General features: G+C 45.8%; 1 protein-coding gene across 1 annotated transcript in view; it reads left to right on the top strand.

Moving 5' to 3' along the window:
- EPHA8 (EPH receptor A8) overlaps window positions 1-25,535 on the top strand; it is a 1,837,897-nt gene that overhangs the window by 1,610,280 nt on the left and 202,082 nt on the right. Inside the window, exon 8 of the mRNA XM_069610879.1 lies at window positions 22,850-22,946. Within this exon, the coding sequence (XP_069466980.1) occupies window positions 22,850-22,946 (97 nt within the window). The remainder of the gene's footprint in view (window positions 1-22,849; window positions 22,947-25,535) is intronic.

The following is a 25,535-nucleotide window of genomic DNA, read 5'->3' as shown; positions in this document are numbered from 1 at the left end:
TGGTTAAGGACAACAGCACTCCATTCACCCCATCTATGAGAGGAGACAATCTTTTCAGGCAATCTGTCCCCATCAGAAATGGAATTTCACAAATAGATGTGATCAATACCTCTTGTTTCATTCTGTGCTTTCCTATTTTTATGTCAACCTCAGTTACACCTATGATGGGCACCTCCTCCCCATTAAAGTTATGCACTGGGCCTTGATTTTCCTTCACTGTGATCTGACTCTGTGGAGGTCTCCCTTCATTGATACTCTTTACCAGCTCCTTGGACATAATTGTGGCCTGTGCGCCAGTGTCAATCATAGCAAAGGTGTGGCATTTTTCTTCTACAGTGATGAGTGCATAATATCTGTCCTCAACTTCCTCTAATACACATAAGAAATGTGAATTCTTACTGATTTCAGGGCTCACCTTTCTCAGGTCTTTTTCACTTTTGGCTAAGCACATTGGTAAATGAAAAGACATTTTTCCCTCCTTTTTACCCATTTCTGTGCAAGAGATTTTATTCATTTCTCCATGTTCAGAGGTTTTTTGGAGTGTGGCCACTGTTCGCCCATCCATCTGGGTAACATCAGAGACCACATTACAATCCTCCAACTGAACATGTGTAACAACATCATTCAGCAATTTGTCATTTTTTAATTCTGTGCATTTGTGATCATTTAGTGTGATACCAGCCCTTTCAGCCTCTTCAAAAATATGTGGCTCAAAGAATTCTTCAGGTGATTGACTTGTACCCTCCTTTTGAGTATTTCCTTTTTCTGTCTGTGTTTGGTCATGGTTTTGCTTGCCCATGGAAGGAGCTATAGCATCCTCACTTACTCCCTGTTCACTGGTATTCCCCATGCATGAGTCATTTTTCTTAAATCTGTCCCTTTGTTCTTTTGGAATTCCTAATGTTTCTTTTTCATTTGTGCAAAACTTTACTGTTTTATTTAGCTCTAAGTTAAACCGTACCTCTTTTTTAGAAGTATTTGCACTTTCTGTCACAAGTTCATTTACGAGCACTTTCATTTTTAATCCATTAGGCATCTCAGAGTCGTTATGCAAAATTATATCAGAGCAATCTGTCATTTTGGCATTGCAGTTATCATGAGTACTTAGTCACTTTTTGGAAGCCCCCCGGTCATTGCTATGGCCATCAGCCCCCTCTTTGGAAGGTTGTTTTTGCGCTGTATAGAGCTTTCCTATTTGCTCAGCTAACATTTTCACTTGGGCCTCAAGGCACTGGAACCTTTCCATCTCTCTAGGATCCTCTTTCTGTGGCCTAGGTCATTATTGGTTGTTTTCCCCCTGATTGGATCTATTCTGATACCTCTCAGGTGATTGATGTCGGTTGGGAAGGTTTCTGAACTCTTGATTCATTTGTGGAGGGGAGCGGGTTGCACCCATCCTTTGATTATAGTCCCCTGGTGGGGAATCATTGTACTGGCGTGGATTGTAGTTCACGTTTTGCCTCATGTCCTGTCTCTCAGATTGTGGGTACTGGCCCCTAGGTTGATTTCCATTATCAGTAAATCGATCCACATATCGGGGCCTATCCTGATTACCATATATCATGGTGCTGGGATCAAATCTGCTCTGTGTCCCCAATGACTGGTAGGGACCATCATTTCTTTGATCTTGATTTTGTCTCTGGTTATTGTTCATACCTGCCATATCAGGCCGGCATCCTACCCGGGTTCTGTCCCCTAAATACCTAGGGCTGATGTAGCTCTCTCTATTACTAGAATCATGTGATTGGAACATTGGTACAGGAAATGGCGATCTTTGTTGATGACCCCTTTGTTCAGGTGTCACATTATTTTTACCTTGGCTTTGAGCAGACTCAAGGGACATTTTGGCTGACCTGATTTCCATTACTGTGGCTGAGGGTTCTTTAGATTTAGGTCTAGTATCTTTCATTTTATCACTTTCTCTACCCTGACAATAGAGTACCTCATATAGTTTTGTGCTTTGATGTACAATCCATTCAAGGGACTTGTCACGGTCAAATTCACGGACCAATTGGGATATGATGTCTTTCTGTAGCCCATAGAAGTATGCAGTTTTAAACTCATTGGAATTTGAGTCAAAAGATACATCAAAGCGAGAAAATGCTCTTTTTAAGTCTTGTAAAAATTGGCGAGGAGATGTATTAGGTCCAGCAGTAATTGTGTACGCGACTTTCTTTGCCTCCTGCAATGACTGAAAAGGAGAAAAATGACGCCTAATTTCTTTTTCAAACTCCAGCCATGTCATATTCTGCTGTTCATTTAATCCCCTTATGATGCTGGCCGTCGGGGCATCTAAAGTTAAATGAAAATATTGTCTGTACTGTTCCTTAGGTATCTGGAGTGCTTTAAAAATGTCATGCACCGCTTCTAAGTGATCCTCAATGCAGCATTCACCTCCCTTTTTAAATGGTTTGATCAGGGCTTTAATGGATTTCATTATTTTTATGGGGCTACTTGTTGCAATCCATGGAATTGCACTATTTTGTGATTCAATCCTGTTTTCAGGTGTATGAGATTGGTCGCTGCCCCCAATGGGAGAATCAAATCCCCCAAGGGCGCTGCAACCAAGTTCAGTCACCGGCCCAGTCACTGGAGCACTAGCTCTTTGGGCAGAGCTAGAATTCACCTCCACTCCATTGAATGTGGTACCCTGCCGCCTCTCCTGGGACCTGGGAATGCACATTTGCTGTTCTAAGTCCTTACACTTTTTAAGGAGTCTGTTGGCTTCATCTTGCAAATAGTTGTTTTCACCATTCATTTTATTAATCACCTCCTGCATGTCGCACATTTGCATTTGGCATTCATTTAACTCTTTATTTCTCTTGTCTCTTTCTTGAATCATTTTAATCATTTCTTGTTCTGCACTCTGGAAATCACCTTCTTTTTCACAATGTTCTTTTTGTAAAATCTGCATCTCTGAAAGAACCTCATCTTTATCCCGTCTAATGTGATCCACTAAGGCTTTTAAGTGTGCCGATTCTTGCTCACTATCTTCAAATTGTTTCTTGCTTTTGGATAACTGAGTATCAAAGTCTCTGCATTTTAATTGCATGTCTTTTTGGCATACATCCAATTCTGCTCTCAACATTTCCTGATTTTTACTTGCCCCATCTAATTCAGTCTTTAACCTGTTAATTAGCTGAGTATCATTCTCTTGCATTCGCAGGGACTTGTTTAAAATAAACCATATTTTGCCGCATAGCCGTATTAAACAGCCTTTCTCTGCACTTTTATCGGCTGCATTCAATAATCTTGTAAGGCAGACCTGAATTATGCTGCCTTCTGCAAAAATATTGTCTAGTTTTTCTTTCTGCACCTCACCCTGAATGCGGTTACTCCATTCTAACATGCTATTTGACGACCAATTCCCATGTGCAAACAACTTTGCCTCTAAATATTGCACTAGATCTGAGAATGTGGTTTCCCTTTGTGACATTCTGAAATTCGTTTTTAGTGGCACACTGCTATTATAAAATGGGTTCCCTTTAATGTGCAAATGGCAGTGTGAGACACGCTTGCCACGCCCAGTAGGTACTCTATGATCACTTTCCTGGCCTGCAACGCACCATAAATATGTAGGGTATTTTGTGGAGATTTGGGACCTGACGGTATTTTATTGCCGCCGAAAAATAACTTAGCAATAATCACTCCTTGTATTCAGATTGGGCCATGTGCAACAATAATACAGTGGACATGCATTATTTCAGCACCCAGACATGCATATTTGGTATGCGTGGTTGGTATGCGTGGTTGGTGGTATTTTGGTGAGCATAATTCCCTTGTTTTATTTGTGGCCCCAATGTCCAGAATCCCTTATCTTTGCTTAGATTTTTCGTGTAATCACTAGAGAGACCTCAGACCTACATTTTAGGAATACCACATTTTCAGTGTTAGTGTAAGTGTGCCACCATGGGCGATCTCACTGACTTATTTACGACAGAGAGCTATATGTGGTAATTTTGTGGTAATTTCCACTACCTTATATACGGTAGGGAACTATGTTCAGAGAGTCCCTCTTCCCGTTGGCTCATGTACCTCCAACGAGCTATGCTACAAACAATCACTCTCAACTGTCCATACTGAATATGATCATGCACACATCTGTCTTAAAATGACAATTGCATTGTTTAAAAATCTCCCCTCATCATCAGCACTGTATTGGTAAATATAAAATACACCACCCGTCTGCTTTCAAATATTTTTCTGTATTATAAAAGTTGCATTTAAACACGATCTCACTCTTTACAGAAATAAATAAAATAGCACAGTAACAGCATTGTCTGTGATACACCGAAAAAAGAGTGACGGAGAACAGAACACAATTTGCAACATTAACATGTGATTAAGGCACCGGAATCTCCTTTCCTACTCTGACTGAATATTCTCGTACACACTCAGCTCCCACACTTATGTAATTACCTTATCTGTTAAGCCGAGTTTTCTTCAGCTGTTTTCTTTCTGAATGTGGCTCCCTTGAAGATTAACCCCAGTGAAAAGGAGCGCCTTTCCTTCTCAAACCGGGGTCATTGCCTGGAACTCTCAGCTTTTTCAGCAGAAATGCTCCAACCAGGAACAAATAGCTCCTTCTCCCAGCTCTCCAAATCTCCACTATCCTCCTTCCTCCTCAAACTCCCCCCAGCAAAACTCTGATCACTCCCTCTAGCATGATACTTGCTATGACGCTGCTCCAATCAGAATCAATCATGCCATCTCCTCCTTCTCTACACAATGGCTCATTTTTATAGTAATACTTTGTAACCAACTGATTTCCTGTTCTTTCGAGCTCTTTTGCTTCCTGTAGTTATCTGGACAGGGCAGCAGAGAAAACGAAAAGAAAAGAAAAAAAAATGGATGTGCGTTTAAAAGTTCACTTTCAGAATAGGCCTATTTCTGCAGTGGAGACACATTTTTATTAGTGGATTATGTTAACTTCAGTTTCATTAGTCAGGTTAGTTATGAGTAATGTTAGTTATTAATTTTCAAATGTGTCTCTCGCACCATAGGCATTTCAGGTGAAAAATAGTGTGCATTTTTGAATGTGCACGTGTGCTTTTAACTGTAAAAATAGATTTGCATCTTATATGTTAAAATCGTTTTTGACTGAATAGCCTGTCTTTCCTTGTTAATCTGGTAACACATATAGCAATGCACCCTAGGCATTTGGTGCTGCATCAAAAAAAATAAATGCTACCTGTGCAGTAGTGCTGTACTCTGTGCTGGTTGCTACCTGTGCAGTAGTGCTGTACTCTGTGCTGTAACACGCCAAATATCCTTACAGACAGCAGGCCTTGCAATCTGCCACCAGACTGACAGTGAGGTTTGACCCTTTGAAAATCCCATGGAAATACCACGGCATGTGTTGAACCCACCCTGAAAAGCTTAACTTTTCCTTGGGGATGTTGAAACACACCCAGCTCATGTGCCCAGCCGGTGCTGGCTTCATTTATTTTCTTCGTACATTGAGCTGCAGCATGTCTACGGTGTGGTTCTCCTGAGCATTACCTACTAACCTTCATCTCCAAAGGCATAAAAGACAAGCAGTGGATGAGGACCTGCGCTGAATGCCCCTACACGACCCTGCAGTCGTGTGGACAGAAAGTTACCTTAGCAGACGTGCCTGGAAGGGACCTGTTACCCCGAGATGCAGAGATGAGGAGTCTGGCTGCTACAGAATAGAGAAGACTCATTGAGATCTCTGGCTACCCAGATGGCCAGAACGTCTTCCATTTTGCTGAAGACACATTACATATATGAGGTTCAGTCAGAGAGCCACAGTTTCCACTAAAGCCCATCTCTGGTTATGTGGTATATTTTAGACACAGGGGCACGCCAACCCCGACTCCACGACTGCTGCTTCAGTGGTTCCCCAGCCCTTTAACCTGATGCACTCCTAACAGACCCCCCCCCCCCGTTTTAACTCTCTGGAAACAACTCTCATGTACCTCCATTTCCCTGAGCATACACTTGCTTTGACACAACTCCATTTAGAGTGTCAACTCTCCTTCACTGAATATGCAGCAGCATGGATGCTTGCGAAACTGCTCCCATCACCCTTGAGTGACTCCTACACTCACATTAGTATAGTGCTTGGCATTACACCATTGCTTGCCCACCTAAAATGTGCATTGTAGGATCATATTTCTAACAGAATATATTTTGTTTTGCTCCCTGTATGACGTAGACTGTGCATCTTGAGCTCTAACATTGTTGTGGACAGTGCATGACTATCTCACTCGGCCCTGCTTTCTTTGCATTCTGGGGTTTTACATCCGGCGTTTCTTATGTAAAAGCCCAAACTGTAAGTACCAGAAAGCAAAGGAAAAATAGAACTGGATAGGCTTTTTAAAGTTATCATGAAACAGCAGGATGGCTCCTTACCTGTATCCTAATTATCATGCAGGCATCGTGCCCTTATAGCGTGATGCTACAATCTAAGGCAGGAGGTGCTCTACACTCAACAGCCTCCGGCTCCTGATAGAGTTGGCTGCCAAGGTATGAGTTTCCATCACAGTCAAGTGGCCAGGGCTTTGCTCCTCTGCTTGCCAAGCTGTTGACTCTTGACTGCTCTTTACTGGTTGCCATCATCTTTCACAGAACTCGCTGATGTTGCATGCAGGGTTAATCTCCGCTGAGCAAGGTTATGTTGTTTTGCATTCGTGCTGCAGGGGGATATTCTGTGCTCCTAATGCAATTTGTTTTGCTAATTTAATATAGGGCTCCCAAGTAGATGCCAATGTTCTAACAGGTGGTAAACGTGCCCTGCCACTATTCCTATCATATTTTGACTACCAATTTAAATGTGGTGCATTGGATTTTGTGGAAGAGTATATTTTTATTTTTTTAATTATTTGGGACTTATATAGTGCCTTAATCCAAAGCACTGTACATAGCAACAATATAAAAACTGTACAATAATATAAAATAAAATAAATGACAGGAGAATCCTTTTGTCAACCCTGCTGGATCAGATGCGATTTCAACAATTTACGAAACAAGAAGTAGACAGTGATAGAGCATAGAGAAAGAGGGAGAGCATTCCAGTGCATGGGAGCAAGGTGAGCGAAAGTGCAAAAGCGTGACTGTGCACAGAGGGGGGAGCTGGTACTACAAGACAAAATTGAGAGCTAGAGCGAAGGTAGAGGGAAGGAGTATATAAAGAGACAAGGGAGCAGAGGTGATCCGGGTAAGACCGTAGAGAGATTTAAAGACAAGGGATAAAAAGTTGAATTTGAATTGAGCATTGAAGGGGAGCCAGCCAAGAGTGAGAAGAGCAGAGGCAATACAATTGTGTGGAGTCAAGCAGAAAAGTAAACAAACAGGCATTGAAAACAGATTTTAAGGGAGCAAGTCAAGAGGTTGGGAGGCCTAAAAATGTAGTGGAAGAGATGTGAGAAAGTTCATGAAGATATCAATAGCTTGGTTGCATCAAAAGTCAAGAAAGAGCAACATTTGCAAATATTAAATAGATGATAGGAACAGGCACAAGAGGATATTGAAATGCGGTGTTTAAAGGATAGAGTTGAGTCAAAGTAGAGTCACAGATTCCAGGTAGTAGATACAATGAGGGGTTGAGAAGGGGGAAATCATATGGATGAGGGAGGTAGGGGGGGGAGATAGTAGTAGAAGGGAAAAAGAGTACTTCAATGTTTGTAGTGTTGAGCATGAGATAGTGTGAAGACATCCAGAATTCAATGGCCAATAAGCATGAAGACAGTTGAGTATGTATGTTAGCTGAGAAAGAAAGGAAGAGTTGTTTGTCGTCAGCATCAAATTGATGTGATACGCCATAAGAAGAAATAACTTTAGCTATAGGAGTAGTATAGAGAGAGAATAGAAAAGGTCCCAGAACAGATCCTTGTGGGACACCATGAGCAAGAGGATGGGGGTCCGAAGTTGTCCCACCCCATGAGACAGAGACTGTCAGTTGGGACAAATAGGATTTGAACCTGGGAAGAACAGAGCCAGAAAGACCACATGATGAGAGAGAAGCTAGCACGAGTGAGTGATCAACAGTGTCAAAGGCAGCAGAAAGGTCTAGTAGGATAAGAATGGAAGATTGCATAAAGTGACGTTTGGTGAGCAATGAGTTTAGGACTGACAAAAGATCAGTTTCCATTGAATGCATGGGATGGAATCCAGAATGAAAGCAAAGGAGAATTGAGTTATTTGACACAAATGAGGAAACTTGTGAATAGACAAGACTTTAAGTAGTTTAGAGAGATAGAGAAGAAGAGAAATAGGATGAAGGTTTGAAACAAGAGAGGGGTCAGCAGAATGTTTTATTTAGAATAGGAATGATAGAAGCGTGTTTGAAGGAGGAGGGGAAAGTTGAGGTTGGGAGACAAATATTAATGAAAGATGTGAGATACAATTTAAGGGAGGGATAGAGCTTAGAAATTAGAGCAGATGGGATAAGGTTGGTTGGTGCAGCAGTGGGATGAACATGGATCACCAGAAGAGAAATGTCTTCATCTGTGATGGAAGAGAAATGACAAATAGAAGTGTTAGGAGGCAAGACGGGAGCGACGGGTAGTGTTGGTGTGGAAGAGGAGTCAATAGCGAAGTGAAAAGAGGCCACCTTAGAGGAGAAAAAGAGGCTAAGTCAGAGGCAGATAGGGAAGAGTTAAGTGAGTGGTCCAAAGTCGGAGCGAAAAGAAGATGAGAAAGAGTTTGAAAAAGGTGTCATGGGTGAGTTGCTTGTACATGAATGAGATCAGAGAAATAGGATCATTTAGCAGCAAGAAGACAGTCATCATATAAGATGTGATATGATGAGTATGAATTGAAATCGCCGTCTGATTTGGAATGGAGCCATCGCCTTTCAAGTGGATGTAGAGCATGTTGCATCGACTGAAGGTGGGTAGAGCGCCAAAGCTGAGAGGGTTTATGGGAAGGATGGAAAACAGACGTAGGATAAAGAGTGTTAAGAGATCACGAAATTGAAGAAAAAAGAACAGAAGCTGCTTTGTCAGCTGACAGGGCAGAGAAAGTAGAATGTGAGGGTAAGGCAGAGATGCATGAGGAGACATAAAATGGGGTATTGAAACTGTGCAAATTGTGTCGGTAGAATGAGAGAGGGGAGGGGAAGGCAGGTGGTGTTGGAAGTATGGGAAAGATGGAGGTGAAAAGTAGATAGTGCTCCGAAAGATAATCAGGCAGAGATGATACATGAGAAAAAGAGAAGAGGAAACGAAGATAAGATTGAGATGGGACCCAGATACATGTGAGGGGGGAGCAGAAAGAGGAGAAAAGAAATAGGAATCCAAAATGGTAAGAAGTGGAAGTGAGGAGTGAGTAGAAGAGAGATGAAGATTAAATATAATTGGTGCTTCAAGAGGAACCCACGCTGAATGACTGAAATATAAATGAATGCTTAATGACAAGAAAACATATAAACAGGGTATATTTAAAGGAAACATATACTCTGCTGCATGCTTAATTCCTGGGGGGGGGGTGGGTTGCCAGGGCTTAGCCCTGGTACTTATTTACTAGCCCTGTCACATATTGTTTCAGAGTCAGTTTGATTATTATGTGGTGTTTTGGTACCATTATTATTTTATCCATCAGACAGTCGTAGCCACACTACAAGCAACAACAATGTGCACTTGCCACACACATCTGCATCCTGGGTTGTCTCACTGTAATTCATTGATCTGCTGACTCACACTGATGTGGGAGTGTTCATTATCCATTTTCATGAATAATAATTAGTTGGAAAGTGACAATGTTGGGCGCCTGTGCTGGCCATGCCCACACATTGATTTTGTCCATCTGCATGATATTTGTGCAGCTCTTCTACTACAATAACCAGGATCACTGCCATTGCAGGGTTGATTAACAACAACACGAAAGCCAGCGGCACCAACACCTCGGCAATGCCAGGTAAAAGGCCATTCCTGATGAGGAGTGTCTGCTAAGTGCCAACCTAAACAAGAAGATCTTGCTGAAGCTTATGACAGGAAAGTTAATTTATTAATTTATTGGATATTTCTAAGACACTTATACAACAAGACAGGGTTTCAAAGCTCCACAAGACACAAAGGAAGGGAACAATTAAGCAAATAAACAAAGGATATGACAATGGATGAAAAGAAACTAACAGCGGTCCTAATAGGCCGTGAGACATTTGAAATGTGCAAGTGCAGTGAAAAGAAAAAGGGAATAAAGGGGGTTGGGGTGGGGGCAAGCAATATTAGTGTCCCCTACGGGAGGAAGTGCCAGAAGTGCTTGTGGAGGCAACATTTAAGTGCATGGGCGGAGATGTCCCAGGTGCAGTAGGAGGTCTACCGCCCAACTGGCAAGTGCAAGATGGAGGCAAGCCATCCTGATAAGTGGGTGTGGGATCAGAGGGCAGTGCAGGGGGGCGGTGCTTGGGTGATTGGGCAGAACGCCAGGACCCTATTGGACTCTTGAGGGACCAGGCAACCAATCTCAGCAACAGAGGGGATGGTTAGCACTGGTGGGGCAGAGGGAAGGAGGAGGAGAAGAGAAACGTCTTGAGTTGTTTGCAGAATTTGTGGTGGTCCTGTTCAAGATGAAGAGAGAGATGGAGAATGTTCTGTAGGAGGGAGCCAGCTGAGGAGAGAGAGCTACCCCCAGCTCTCTGCTTGGAGAAACACTTTATAAGCATAGAGTTGGAGCCAGAAGATCAAATAGATCTGGAAGGAGAGAGTATTTAGTAAGAGAGAGCTGCAGGTAGCATGGTACCCAGGCCCCAGACAGCCTTGCAAATGATGCAAAGGGTCTGGAACTTGATCTTTGCAGCAACCGGGAAAAAATAAAGAGATTTTTAGAGCTGGTGAGATACAGTCCCTGGATTTGAGGCCAAGGATAAGTCTTGCGGCCCTATTCTGGATTAGTTGAAGAGGATGGATTGAAGAAAGAGGCAGATTGAGGAAGAGGCTGTAAAAAGTGCAATTCTTTTTTTTTTTTTGGATAAAACATTTTTTATTGTTTTATAACATAGTAAAAACAAGCACAAAAAGAAAAACTAATACAATCAAAGACCAGCATATCCCATCATAAATTAACATTAATACTTGTATCACCAGTTACCAAAATCATTTCCCATAACCTTCTGTGTATTTGTTCAGGTTTTCATCACCATTGCCCGTGGGCTTTAGGGCCTGCCCTCTTCCCACCTCCCCTATATTTTGGAGGCTTTGGAATGATAGCCTCTTGCGTTGTATATCCGGCATTCAACCATAGCGCATGTGTCCATGTCCAATACCCACTATTCCTGTGTCGGGGACTCTGGCACTCCCCATTTTTGTGTGAAGTTGCGCTTCATCAGGCCCGCTGCTGTGTTCAGTAGCAGCTTTTCCCATTTACAGAAATCACTCTTGTCTGGTACTCCCAAGGTTAGGACCCTTGGATCCAGTTGTATAGTGCGAGTGAGTATCCTAGTCAGTTCACTACAGCAAGCGTTCCAGAAGGCGCGAATCTGGGGACATGAGCATAGGATATGAAAGAAGGTTCCCTCTTCCTCTCCACACCGGAGACAGTTCAGGTTTGATGCTCTCTTCCAGCCATTCAATGTAGTTCTAGGGTAGTACACTCTGTGTAAGATTTAGAGTTGCACCAGCCGGAGCCTAGAGGAGATTGCCACTTCCCGTGGGTGTATTAATACCTGGATCCAGTCCTCTGGGTCTTTCTCTCCTACATCTCTTTCCCATTTGATTTTTAGGCTTGTCAGTTCAGGGGTAGCGAAGGATGTGATGGCGTTATAGAGGATGGATGTACATTTGGTGGGGATGTATGCTGGTAGCATGTTACGTTCTATCGGTGTGTAGTCCGGGACAGTGGCACCTGCAGGTATATGGGTTCTCAGGGAATGGTTCAATTGCATGTAGTGGTACTGTTCAGTGCCCGGAAGTAGGAATTTAAATTGCATGTCTTCAAATGAGGTTAGTTTCCCGTCTTTCAGGATGTCTTCTACTTTCAGAATCCCAGCCCTCTCCCAGCACGGCCATGGTTAGAGTTTCTCGAGTTCCTTTAAATTACTGTTTTGCCATAGGGATTGTGCCGAGGTTATTTTGTTTTTCCACCCTACAAACACGTGTGCATGTCTCCAGATAGTACTAGTATGTGTCATAGTTGTCGGCAGAAGGGGTCTCTGGGGGGATTGGTATAGTAAGCATAGTGAATCAGTGTCCTACATGGCCACTACCTCAGCCCTGATGTGGGGTAGTTCCCGGTCCCCGTGAAGCAGGTCGTTAACCACTGCAAGTTGTTAGGCCCAGTAATAGGTTTGGAGGCGGGGCACCCCAATCCCGCCCTCCCAGATCGACCTTTGGAGTGTAGCCAGTGCTATGCGTGATTGGCCTCCACCCTATATAAGTACCCTAAGGAGGGTCACCACCGGGTCAAATTCAGAGTTTGGAATCTTAAGTGGGGCATTCTGCAGGACATAAAGGAATCTTGGAAGGGCCATCATTTTAAAAAGTGTGGCTCTACCCATGAGGGTCAGGGGGAGAAGTTTCCAGTGGTGAACTTCATTGACGAACCGGTCTTGTGCGTTGCATAGCTGGTGAGATCTGCTGTTATCCAGATTCCTAGGTACCGGAAGCCATGCTGCTCCGTTCGGTACGGGAAATCCTGTGGGTTGGCCAGCCCTCCACCCTTCACCGGGAAGAAAACGGATTTCCTCCAATTGATTCTTAGTCCACTAAACTCCCCGTAACAGATGAGCATCTGATTTACTATAGGGCAGGTCCGGGCTGAGTCCCCCAGGTATACCAGGAGATCGTCCGCATACAGGGAGGTTCAGTCTTTGTGTCCCTCTGGCCATCTAAATCCCGTCCAGGCTGTGCTCTGGTGAAGCCATATGGTGAGTGGTACAATCGCGAGGGCGAAGAGGAGGGGGGAGAGGGGGCATCCCTGTCGCGTACCCCCGCCCAAGTGAAAGGATTGACAGGTCTACTCGTTCACCCTGACCTCTGCCTGGATGTTCATATAGAGTAGTTTTACCCATCCCAGGAATCCGTCTCCAAACCCCATGCGTTTCATGATCTCCCAAAGGCTATCCCACCGGATCGAGTCAAAGGCCTTTTCAAAATCAATTGCCAAGAGAGCAAGTGGAGTGTCAATGATAGGAGCCCGTTCTAATGACAGGTGAAGCCGATGCAGATTAATTCGAGTTGACTTGTGTGGCATAAAGCCACATTGGTCCGGGTGCATCAGCGTGTCAGCAACCGATTGCAGCCGGTTAGCTAAGAGCTTGGCAAGGACCTTGGCTTCACCATTCATTAAAAAGATCGGCTTGTAAGAGGCACATCTCTCCTGGGGTTTGTCGGGTTTGGGGATAACTACAATAGTAGCCTTGCACAGGTCCAGTGGGAGGGTGCCCTGTTCATGGGCGCTCAGTAGCATTTTGTGGAGGGGGGGCACTATGTTATTCCTGCCTAGTTTTTGCCAAGTTTCGACCGGGAACCGTTAGGGCCCGCTGTTTTCCCTGTTTGCAGTTTTGCTAGGGCTTCAACTATTTCGGCTTCTGAGAGGTCAGAGTCCAGTGTCGCCCTCTGTTGTGCTGACAGGGTTGGGAGTGTGATATCATTTAGGAGGGTTGGATCCAGTGACGAGGTTGGGGCCTGATATAGTGCGGCATAGAATTGGGCGAAGGCTTCCGCTATCTCGGCGTCCGATTGGGAGATCGTCACCCCACGGGGTGAGGGATGCCAGACACAGCGTTGTCCCTCATCCCTCCTCTCTAGACAGGCTAACATTTTGCCAGCTTTGTCCCCAAGCTCGTATATTCTTGCTCTGGAGTCCCAATGGGCTTGTTTGGCATTATCTAACATTAAGTTTCGGAGGCGCTCAGTGGCTCGTTTGAGGGACACTTGGGTATGAGGGGTTGCGTCTAGGATATGTTTTTTCTCCCATTGGGTTAACTTCCCTTCTGCCTCTATTATCTTCCGAGTCTTTCTTTCTTTTTGTTTGCTGTCCAAGAGATTATTTCTCCCCGCAGCACGGTCTTTTAAGCCTCCCATATTGTTACCGGGTTGTTTTCCCCAATGTTGTTAATCTCGAAATATTCGGTGGAGACTTCAGTAAGGCGGTCCACCAGTTCGGGGAAGCCAAGCTAGTCATTATTCAGTCTCCACGTTTTAGGGGGGGTTATACCCTGCAACCGCATTTACACCAACAGGGGTGAGTGGTCCGAGACTCCCCGGGGGAGTAAGTCTGCCGACATTACTCTAAAGAGGTCTATGTGCAGAAGGAAGAGGTAGTCAAGCCTGGAGAGGGAGCCATGGTCTCCCTAATGGAATGAATAACCTCTAGTTCCCGGGTGTAGTTCCCGCCACACGTCGCAGGGGCCTAAGGTGGATGCAAAATTAAATAGCTTTGTGGAGGTATTCGGGTTGCGTTGTCTGAGATGGGTGCGGTCAATGGTATTGCACATGATGTCATTAAAGTCACCTCCCAGAAACCACTTATCAGGTTGATGTTTGCCCATGAGGGTAGTCAATTCATCTAACAGTTCCTGCCCTAGCCCGGGTGGGGAGTATATTGAGACAAAAGCACATTTCTCGCCCCAAAGCGTTCATAGGATTAACACATAGCAACCCCACGGGTCCTGTTCTAAAATCTGCAAGGCATATGGGATGCGTTTATGTATAAGAATGATGGTGCCCCTGGATCCAATTGTGTATCCCGCATGAAAGGCAGCCCTGTAGTTGGTTCTCTGGAAGAGAGTACAGTGTGATCCCGCTAGATGTGTTTCAGTTAGCAGGGCCACGTCGGGGGAGTGTCTACTGAGTAATTGCTTGACCAGGCATCTTTTAATCGCAGAGCCCATCCCGTTTACGTTCCAGGTAAGCACTTTGAGGCACTTGGGGCGTTCAGTCAATAGTGACTGGGATTGTGTTGGTGCTATCTAGCATACATGTTAAAGGGTTGGGCGGATGTCTCGCAGGGGTAGGGTGCCCGTGTATGGTGATGTAATGTAACTTGTGCCAAGAATGGTGATTGGATTGCTGTCTGAACATGCTGTGGCCCCAACTAACCCAGGGCCATAACAACCCTTGAAACTGCATGGGTGCAATGGTCCTAAAGCAACAAAAAAACCCTCCAAATTTACCCCTCCTTCCCCATACTCCACCCCAAAATGAAGTACCTGTCGCCCAAAACATCGCTGACACTCAAAAAATGTAGGGTGTCAATTTAACAGTCCCTGATTGATTTAAACTAAAGAGGTTGGGGGGGTCCCCAGACGCAAGGATAGTAGATCTCCGCTTGCCGCATTGTAAGTGTGTGGAACACCTTATGTAAGTTACTGGGGCATACTGCGGCATAGTCCATAGAATGGTTTTGTACGTGCCGGTAGGTTCTGAGCCTTGAGTTGGGATCAGGGCGGGAGTCAGTCCCCGACGTCTGCCGGTTGGTCCGGTGGTGGTGGGTGGTCCGGTACTTGACACTGGTCCGCTGGTGGTCTGGGGTTTCTGCTCCTGTTACCTCGAGGTGCCGACCAGTCCCCCTCTATGTGCTGCTCTGGCCAGCACCACACATCCTTAGGGTCATTAAAGTGGTCCATTGTGCCTTTGTGATATATTTTCAGCTGAGCAGGGAAAAGCAGGCCATATTTAACTCCTAATGTTTGTAAAGTTGTCTTTTGAGCTTTTCAAATGATTGTCTCGCCTTCTGTACTTCCCTCGTATAGTCGGGGAAGAAGGCTATCCTGGATCCGCTGAAGGAGATTGTGCCTTTGGTTCGTGCCTGCTGCAAGAGTGTATCTCAATCTCGATAGTTTAGCAACTTCGCTATCACGGTTTGGGGGGGCGCCGGCCACTGGTCTACGTGTGTGCATGCAGTGTGCTCTTTCTATAGAGAAAAATGTGGAAAAGGATTGTTAGCCACTGCTCCTGGAAGAGTTCCATACATGTTCCTTCAGCTTTCTCAGGGATACCGAGTATGCGGACGTTGTTACGTCTGGATCTCCCCTCTCCTTCCTTGACCCTAGCCACTAGAGTCTTGAGCTTGGCTGAGACTCCCTAGAGTTGTTGTTGCACATTATGTAGCCCATCCTCTTTGTTAGAGATATGCTGTTCTGCCTCTCCAGTGCACGCTGATAGTTTTTGTAAGTCATGTCTGAGGAGGGATACATCCAGGCTGATTCGTCCATCTTCTGCTCCAATGATGAGCGGGAATCCGCTATGGTGGCCATGACATCTCTTAGGGAGAGCATGTGTGCAGATTCTGTGTCTCCAGAGGGAAGCGGTTGGAGTTCGGAAGACTGTGGTGGGGGGACAGTCTATTGGTCAATCCTGGTTTGCATGGTGGGTTTCTTAGCTTTTTCTTTTCCCATGCTTGCTGCCAGGCCCTGCAGGCGTGATCTTGTAGCGAGATTCCTGTCTTGCTGATCGGAAGACTTATTGCGCAAGTCGATCTGCACTTGGCAACTCTATGTCAAGGTAGTGGGGTTACAGCAGCTCTGAGCAGTGGGGTACAGTGTGGTTCTTTCCCTGTTATCGGCCCCAGGACGGTGGCAGACCACTTCTGTTTGCAGCTGCGGTGGCCAACTCACCCCCCACCATTCTCGTTGGTTGGCCTCATGGGGGGGTCGGTGCTCCTTAAGTGGGCTGTGTATGCTGTTGTACGACCTGCTCTCCTCTAGGCAGCCCTGTGTCCCCTCAGTGGAGGTTCAGCGTTCCTGAGGGTGGGGGATTATTAAAGTTCTGCCCCCAGTAGTCGGCCTCTGATCAGCGGCAGTCCTCCTTGTTGCTCTTCTAATTGTTGCTGCGGTGCCAGACCTACCTCCCGCCACTCTCATTCGCTGGAGGCAGTAGTTGGTATCCTGGGAGGTTGATGTTCTCTCTGTAGGTTATAGACACTGTTGTGCTGCTTCCCGCCCCTGTGTCGGAGTGGGGGGCTGCGGTATGGTTGTGCCCCTAGTTCAGCCCAGTGACTGTCCACACCGCAGCACCACTGTTCGCTGCTGTAATGCGTGATTCACCCCACGCTGCTTTTGGCGGCTGGGAGCATTGGTTGATGTCCCAGGTGCCCCTTCACCAGGATTATGGCTCCAGCCTTTGTCGATGCGCTGGCTGGCCGCGTAGTTATTTTACTGGGCTGGGTTCCGGGTGGCTCTTGGGCCTCTCACACATTGCAGTGTACTCTGGGGCGGGAGAGCCTGGCGCTACTCGAGGTGCTGCCCGGTTGGGAGAGCCGTGCTTCGTGCAGGGGACTCTGGTGTGAGCACTCACCGGTAGAACAGCATCTGCTGCCACTACGCTGGTTCAGCGTTGCTTCGGTTGGGCCTCTCCTGCCTCCACGCTCCCGGATGGGCGGCACAGATTCCGCCGAGCCGGGGTCTTTTGGGTCTCTGCCCTCACTCCTCGGAGCGTGGTCACCCAGCCCCCAGCTGTGACCGCAGACGGGTGCCTCCACCCCAGTCTTCGTGCCCGGGGAGCTCCATCACATCCCAGCGCACCAGCTCCTCACTGCAGCAGGCTTGGAGGTGACTGGCGCCCCCCTCGCGCATCGCAGCAAGCCCCGGCACCAAGAACGGAGACCCACACGTTTGTCTTGGTTCGGGCTTCCCGGTCGCACTGACGCGGCCGGGAAACGGCCCGTTTATTTGTACTGCACGCAACGGCGTGCAACGTCACGCCGTCGCGTGCGCGCCCGTCATCGGGCAGCACCACAAGGCTGGTAGGTCGGCGGTCAGCAACCACGGCAGGCCTGCCTCGATCCTCGCTCACAGCGTGCCCAGCACTCCGGAGGCAATCTTGGTTGCCTGCAGGTCAGCGGCAGTGCCAATCTTCACCTGCCTCCAATTCTTCCGCCTAGCGCGTTTCACGCTGATTTTAGGCGTAGATGTGCCCCAAGGTGTCACACTGCGGCGGGAGTATTTTGGGGGTCGGCAGGTACAGGATTGCGGGTGTTACAAACAGGATATCAGCTGCGGTCGCGGGAGCTGAAGAGGCTCACGTCTATCACATCTCGCAGTTGGCCATGCACCCAAAAGTGCAATTCTTGGTATGATTCCAAGCTGGCTGCCCTTAAATGAAAGAGAGATAACATCTCTGCACTTAACCCAGGGCTCTGCTAGACTGGGCGCACTTGTTTCCCCCTCCCCCTCCTTTGCACCTCCGTCTGTACCTTTGCATGTCCTGAATTTACTAGACCTAATAATTTCTGCCTTGTCCCCCTTTGTCTCCCCTCCCTAATCTGGTTGAGCCTGTTACACTTCATGCACTTGCACTAGTTGAAATGCCATCAGCCCTAGTACGCTAGTTACTTTTTGTTATATCATTCAGACACTTAAAAGGCATAAGAATTACTAATGTTTTCCCCCGCTCCCTTCCAACCTAGAAGCGCTTTGAAGCACTTCACTTGTGTATAAGTGCTGTACAAATAAATAAAAGAATTACAATTTACAACAATCCAGCCTGGAGAGGACCAGAGCTCTGGAGACATTGAGCTTATGGGGGAAGGTGAGGAACAGGGAGAATGCTTCTAAGGAGGTAACGTTCAAAGTGGGCATTATTGTCAAGGTCCACAATGTGAGGAGTAAAGGAGAGAAAGGAGTCGAAGATGATCCCACGGTTTCAGGTTGCAATGAAAGGAGAGGGAGGTGAGCCCATAGAGGGCATTCAGAGTACAGGAGATAAACGGGGAGTAGGTGTCCCGATAGAAAGAATGGCAAGATCATTGGAGCTTCATCAAGACTGAAAAGCAGATAGGCAGTCAGGGATGATAGAGATGAAAGAGGAAGCGAGGGGGAGCTAGAAGAAGAGATGTGTGTCATCTGCATAACACTCAAAATGAGGGTAGAAGACAGAGATCAGGTGAGCAAGAGGTGCAAGGTATATGTTGAAAAGCCAAGACAAGAAGATAAAGCCCTGCGAACACCACATGTAGTGAGAGTGTTGGTGGAGGAGAAGGAGTCCAGTAGCACCTGGGAAGTACAGTCAGTGAGGAAGGAGGGCAACCAATCCAGTGCCCGGTGTGATATACCAAGAGTATCTTGGAGCCACTTATTGAGGATATAATGGTTGACCATGCCAAACGCGGAAGAGAGGCCAAGGAGAATGAGAACAGCAGGAGAGTTAGAGTCCAGATTTGTGAGCAATTCTGTACAGGTGTTCAGGAGAGCAGTGTCTGTGCCTCTGGTTGCTCAGAATCCAGATTGATGGTCATGTAGACAGCCAATGAGCTCAGTGTGTTGCATCAGTTGGGGGAAGACCAACTTCTCCCGGAGTTTCCCAAGGAAGGGTGTAGTGGTGATAGTAGGGCAGACACGAGAGGCCGGCTGAAGGCTAGGTAGATACTGTGGATGGATTGGTTAGTTCTTTCAAATTTTGAAGAGTTCAGCCATGTTGTGAGAGGCTCCAGAGATATGGGCCTGGATGTCGGCCCATTTCTTTTAGCGGATAGAGAGACAGTGTTGTCTTTCGAGTAGGCGATAGACCAGTTTGTCAGAGAATGAGCCCCAGGTCTGCCACTTCCATTCACCAACTCTGCACTTGCATTTCAGAGCAGCTATATCAGAGTTCTACCAGCTGGTATGCTTGGAGGCAGGTTTCAGGAGGCTCCTCATGACAGAGGCAAAAATGTCAAGATTGTTAGTGATAGCAAGATGAAGATTGACAAGGACATAGAGAGTGGAAGAGTCAAGAGGAGGGTGAAGGAGGAGGGATCAAGGTGGAGGCAAATGCTGCAGCTTACACTTGTTTCATCGGTCAGAAGCTGACAGTGCTGGTGGAGGTTAAGTCAGGGGGCCAAGAGGCCCCAGGTGAGAAGAGAGGAGAGAGTGCTCAGACCAGGATAGAGGAGTAGTTAGAGGGTTTGAGAACCGGAGATCAGCTGGGATGAAGGCATCATGAGTTTGTCCAGCAGAGTGGGTCAAGCTGTAGGGGAGAATAGTGATGGAGAGGGAGGTACAGAGATCACGGAATAGTGAGGAGGCAGAAACAGTGGAGTTAAGGAAGATGTTGAATTCTCCAAGTAGGAGGAGTTTTGAAACAGAGCTCAGAAGAGAGTAGATGAAATCAGCCCATTTGGAAAGGAAGACTGACACAGGGCTAGGGGCCCTACAAATAGTGGCAAGACTGAGAAAGAGAGAGCGAGAGAGTCAGAGACAACCAGCTTGCAGACACAACATTAAAAGAAGGAGTAGGGCTGGGTGGGTATGGGAGAGGTAGGGACTCACTCAGGAAAGTTCAGGGCTACTCCCCCACCAGTTCGGTTGAGGCAAGGCTTGGGGAGGATCTTATATCCATCAGGGAGAAGGGAGTCAAAAGCAATGACTGAACTGGCATTGAACCACGTCTCAATGAGAGGGAGGACATTGGGTTCAAAGTCTTTAAGAAGAAGGCAGATGTCAGAAGAATGTTTGACAGTAGATTGAACATTGAAAGTGGCGATCATGTAGCAAGTGGCCACCTTTAAAGGTTTTCAGAGGGGGAGTACAGGCAGGTGGGACACCCGTCGGAGGTGCCGAAGGAGGTTCAGAGACAGATAGTCTGAGTAGCAGGGGAAGTAGGAAGTTGCTGAGGTCTGGAAGGTAGCGGTCAAAGGTAAAAAGATCTGGTTGAGGATCCTGGGCCATGACAGATCCATTGCACCTAAAGGAGGAGAAGAGCGCCAAGAGTACTTCCCATCTAGTGCCGCCATTAATGTGTGAAGAGAAAAAAGGGGAGATGGTAGAATCAGGTCTGGAGAGGGGAAAGAGAAGAGGATATCAGTGATAGTCTGTCTAGAAGTAGCACTGACGTAGTCGTCAGCAATAGGTAGGCCAGATTAGAGGCTGAGAGAACTTTTTGAAACTTTATTCTTCCAGACTTCGTGACAAAGGGGGGGATAGGTGATTGAGTAACTGTTGGAGTAGATGGGAGAGATAGAAAGTGCCATTGAGCTGGAGAAGAGGGACAGTGGAGAGGCTGGACAATGAACAAGCAAAGTCACCAGGCAGCCTAGCAGCCGAGGAGACAGGTGGATGCACAAATGTAAAAGCACATTACCACCAAGCACTAAAATGCAGCACAAAATGGGGGATGCACTGATGTAATGGCGAATTTAATTCTAATTTATCACAAAGCACTCAAATGCAGCAAATAATTCATTCTGTGATGCTTTTTCCTGTATTTATCTATCAATTATCATAGGAGGAAAGCTAATTTGCTCTGCTTTCTGTGGCTCCCGTTTGATGTTGGTCATTGTATTTGTTTTCTTTGTTTTCAATCGATTTAAATGACTCTATGGGAAGGAAGAAGAGACTAAATGTAGTCCCTTCTCTCTTCCATGCCGGCCATTCTGTTTGTTTACTTTTTAAAAATATGTTCACTAGCCACCATAGAAAGGGAGAACGGACATCATATACCCTTCCATGGTGATCATTTTTCTCGCAACAGAACATTTTGCTTTCAGTTTTAAGTACCCCGGTCCAACGGCCCACGGTACTAATGGCAATAAGCCCCTCACTGGGGTGGTATTACCGTGTTTGATAATGCCCCAGGACTATGTAACTATCAGCCCCTGATGTAGTAATTCCCCCACGGCTCAGGGCTTATTGCTTTATTATGTGTTTAGAGAAGCACTTAAACATCTGTCTCATTTCATGTCACAACTAGTATGATATGCTGTTTTTGTTAAATTGACTGGCATTTGTAAATTGCATACCTACTATAGTCAGTGCATTCATCAACCTGAGTGAGCTTCAGTTTTAACCATAAACATGTTGACAGTGTGGAGAACAGCCGTGCTTGGTAGCAACAGTGACTGGGAGCTGCCTGCCCAATGTGTCATAAGCATACTAGAAATAATGTGGACACTGGCACTTATTCTTTTGCAAATTAAGCACTGACTCTGTTATCTGACTTCTTGTCCATACTGTACCTTTTCTGTGGTTTAGAGAACCTTACAGTATTCTGCTCATATTCTACCTTGGTTCAATGTAAGCATGCGTGGCTGATGACCATGGTGTGCCTTTTTTTTGCCTGAAGGACACTTGCCTGTTTGGCAACTATGTGTTCCCCGTGGTGGGAATGTTTGCTCTGCTGCCCAACATTGGAAACCCATATCTGACTCTTGTATCCAACAGTAATATGATCTCAGGGACTAAAACCTACAAACCCCACACATGACACAACTGTATAACATTAACATCACGGATCTGTGCCACTGCATGACACTGACGTCACTGCCTGATACAGTCTTAAAACAGCCATCTTGGACTGGGAACTAAGATGGAAGACTCACACTTCCCTCATTAAGCACTGGCAACACTGCCCGTTCGACAATGGACACTGACTGCCTCACCTTCCATCTGGTTGGGATTTCCCTTTTCCAAAGGCAAAACTGTTGGCTTTGCCAATGGTTTTTGTGTGATTATCGCATATCTGATACTGTGATAATAAAAGAGTTAAATAACTGCATCCCATACCATCAAATGAGTAGTGAAACGGGTTGGTTGGTCGTTGTCTCTTTAGCAGACTCCTTTTTATGCCTTGTCTCTCTCTGGCACAATCTCAGCACATCTTTTTTTTTAGTTTTCTGAAGTAGAACTGTAAGTGTTTTTGAACATTTGGCACTTAAAAATAATTTCTGGATCTCATCTGCCAAGAGAAACCTGGTCTTTTTGCATAATGCAATCATAGAGCCATGAGATCATTTAGACATCTCCTACATCATCTGCAAAGATTGATAGGATGTCTACCAAGGTCTTGGGAGGAATTGTCAACAGAGAATAGTCCAGGAATATTAGGTAAAAGGATGTCCACCCTCAATGACATGGCATAATCAATGGGCACTCTATCCTATCCATCCATGCATGTAACGATGTTGGATGCACACACTCTTTTATCTTCACAGGCTTGGTTACACCATCTTTCGTGTGTTCCTCTTTCAGTGACTCTTCGCTATGACACCATGACCATCGTCTGGATCTGCCTCACCCTGATCACGGGTCTCGTCATTCTGCTGGTCTTCCTTATCTGCAAAAAGAGGTATGTACACTATTAAAAGCCGTGCACGCAGAAGCAGCGGAGGTAACAGCCGTGTTGAGTGTGGGCGGCACCTTAACCTTTAAAAAAATATATAAAAACACGTTCAGCAGCACCACGCTCTAAACCCAACCTTTCTCTTATGGAATGATGAGGGTTTTAATATAGCGTCAACTGCCTGTTTGGCTACAGGCTGTGGTGGAAATGACCAACCAGTGTTCGGCGAGATAGCAGGGCTGTTACCACCAAAGCATGCCCTCCAAATGGGTACTTAACGCTTTTAGTACTGTGGGCCATGGTAAAAAGTGCTAAGCGTGTTTTTTTGTTTTGTTTAAGTAGAATCCGATGTGCCTGTACCTTGTGTGCCCGATTTCCTTTTAAAAATAAAACAAACTAAGAAGCCTGCATGGGTAATACCAGTAATGTGTTTCTGTTTCCATTGCTTGTGGCAAGAGGTGGGAAGGCAGGCAGGTATGCGAGTGGAACAGGGATGGCTAGGGAGAACAAGGGAGTCAGGGGTACACGAGTAGGGTGAGGAGACCACAGGGCAAGGAGACTAACAGGTGGAAATGGGGAAATGGTGCCAGAGGCAGGATTGCAGAGCAGGCTTATACTTGCAATTCACCCCCACGTTCCAAGCCTCATGATTGGATGGTGACACTCCCCCGGCCAGTAATCCTGTGGATGGATTTCCAAGCACCATCTTTAGTAATTAATTAAAAACATATATGTTTTGGCTCTATACTGCTTAATACACAAATACTAAAATCGCAAAAAACGGTATCAACAATGTCACTGTACTTTCACCTAATATCTTTCTTGAGTGGTTCATAAACATCTTTAGCCATTATAGAAGAATTGTCCAGTTAAGATGTCGATCAATTTCTTGCATGATTGCAACGCTCGATTTTTTTTTGTTGTTTTTATTTTATTTTTTCTTACTGCTCCATCTCACCTGTGTCGTTTTTTAAAAATGCCTCTAATTTATGATGGCCGGTATATCAAGTACATATTTCCCAACTCACTTGTAAGGTTAAAGCACCTCTGTTCTATGTGGCCAGTGCATCCGATCTATTCTCTCCACAGGGTCATTGGCTACATGCACCAAATCTTTATCTCAGGTGTTTGTTTCAGACATCGGTTATTCCTCCTCATGGACACCTCTTACCTCAACATTCAGTCCCTCCCCCCCCCCCCGTTTTCCCTGTACTGTGTTCTTTCCTAGTGACTCTTACTGAGTTGCGTAGCTGTCTAGCCCTTCTAGTGCTCATGACCTATATGAAGTGTACCCCAGAACTAGTTCTCTGGACCTTGTTTAGACATCATAGGCAGCCCTGGTACCCTATAGTAGCTAACAACTGTCACACCACGTTATGACCTTTCAGTCACAGTTCTTGTTTGCTTCTGGCTCGTTCTGGATCTGTGGATCCTCTGAGTTACCCTGGCCATACAGGGATCAGGGGACGACTGTTGAGTAGCGTGCTCTAGCTTGGGAAACTGTCCCACTCATCTTCTCCATATGTATCTTAGTTTCACGAATTTTTCATCAATTACGAAATTATTTTCTACCTTCCTGAGTGCACACCCTCACCATGCATAATGAAAAGGAAAATTGACAACCTCAAATGAAATCCAAGTATGCCTTGTGCTGACACCTATGTTAGCTTTGCCTTCAAGTAGAAGCTGATTTTCTCACATGGGTCTCCTGCCTAGTAAGCATGCATGCTCTCCAACCTCTCTCCTGCTTGTTTACCTCGTTAAATGGCTGCATCATATTGGATGTTCAGCCTGGTGCCGCTATCTGCACTAAGATGGTCATAATTCTTTATCAAAATGTGACCATCATGTCTCAAGGTGCCTACATGAACTTGCTTGATTTAGATCCTCTGATTCCTGTCTAATTCCCCAGATATGATGCACCCATTTCATTTTTTTAATTGTATTTAGCCCCTTTATGAGCTTTTTGCAAAAAAGGAAACATTAAAATAAACAGTTTAAAAGTCATTTTTCAAGACAATGGGCCTAATTACACAGTAGGCGGAGAACCATGGCGCTATTAGCGCCATGGTTCATGCCGGTAAAATACCAGCACCGCCTTGGTGGAAACGGGAATTACCGCCCCATTCCAAGGTTGGCGGGGCGGTAATTCCCCCTTCCACCATTGCCCTTCCCCATTCCCATTTTTGCCCCAAAGGGCTCTATCGGAATGGGGAAGGCGCTAATTACGGTACCGCAAATTGTGGTACCGTAATTAGCTCCACTGGTCCCTTTGCGGGTTGGTTTTTAACGCCTGCAAAAAGCAGGCGTTAAATTCCCCAACCCACAAAGGGACCTCGTAGTAAGGCGGTAAGGATTTACCGGTACCGGTAAAATACTGGTACCGGTAAACCCTTACCGCCTACCGTGTAATGAGGCCCAATGTTACTTTGAATTAACATTTCACAGTTCCTTAACAGAGAGAAACCAGAAAAGGAAAATAAAAGGAAGCAGAGAAGCCGTACAAAAAGCTAAAGAAGAGAGATAAAAAAAGAAAAAAAAAGATTGTATATCCAAAAATACAAGCATAAACAACAGACCACTGGAGGCAGCTAC

Source organism: Ambystoma mexicanum, chromosome 8 (genome assembly GCF_040938575.1).
Source record: "Ambystoma mexicanum isolate Mex_15411 chromosome 8, UKY_AmexF1_1, whole genome shotgun sequence".
NCBI lineage: Eukaryota > Metazoa > Chordata > Amphibia > Caudata > Ambystomatidae > Ambystoma > Ambystoma mexicanum.
The sequence above is the reverse complement of the archived record's forward strand: the minus strand, read 5'-3'. Positions and strand labels throughout refer to the sequence as shown.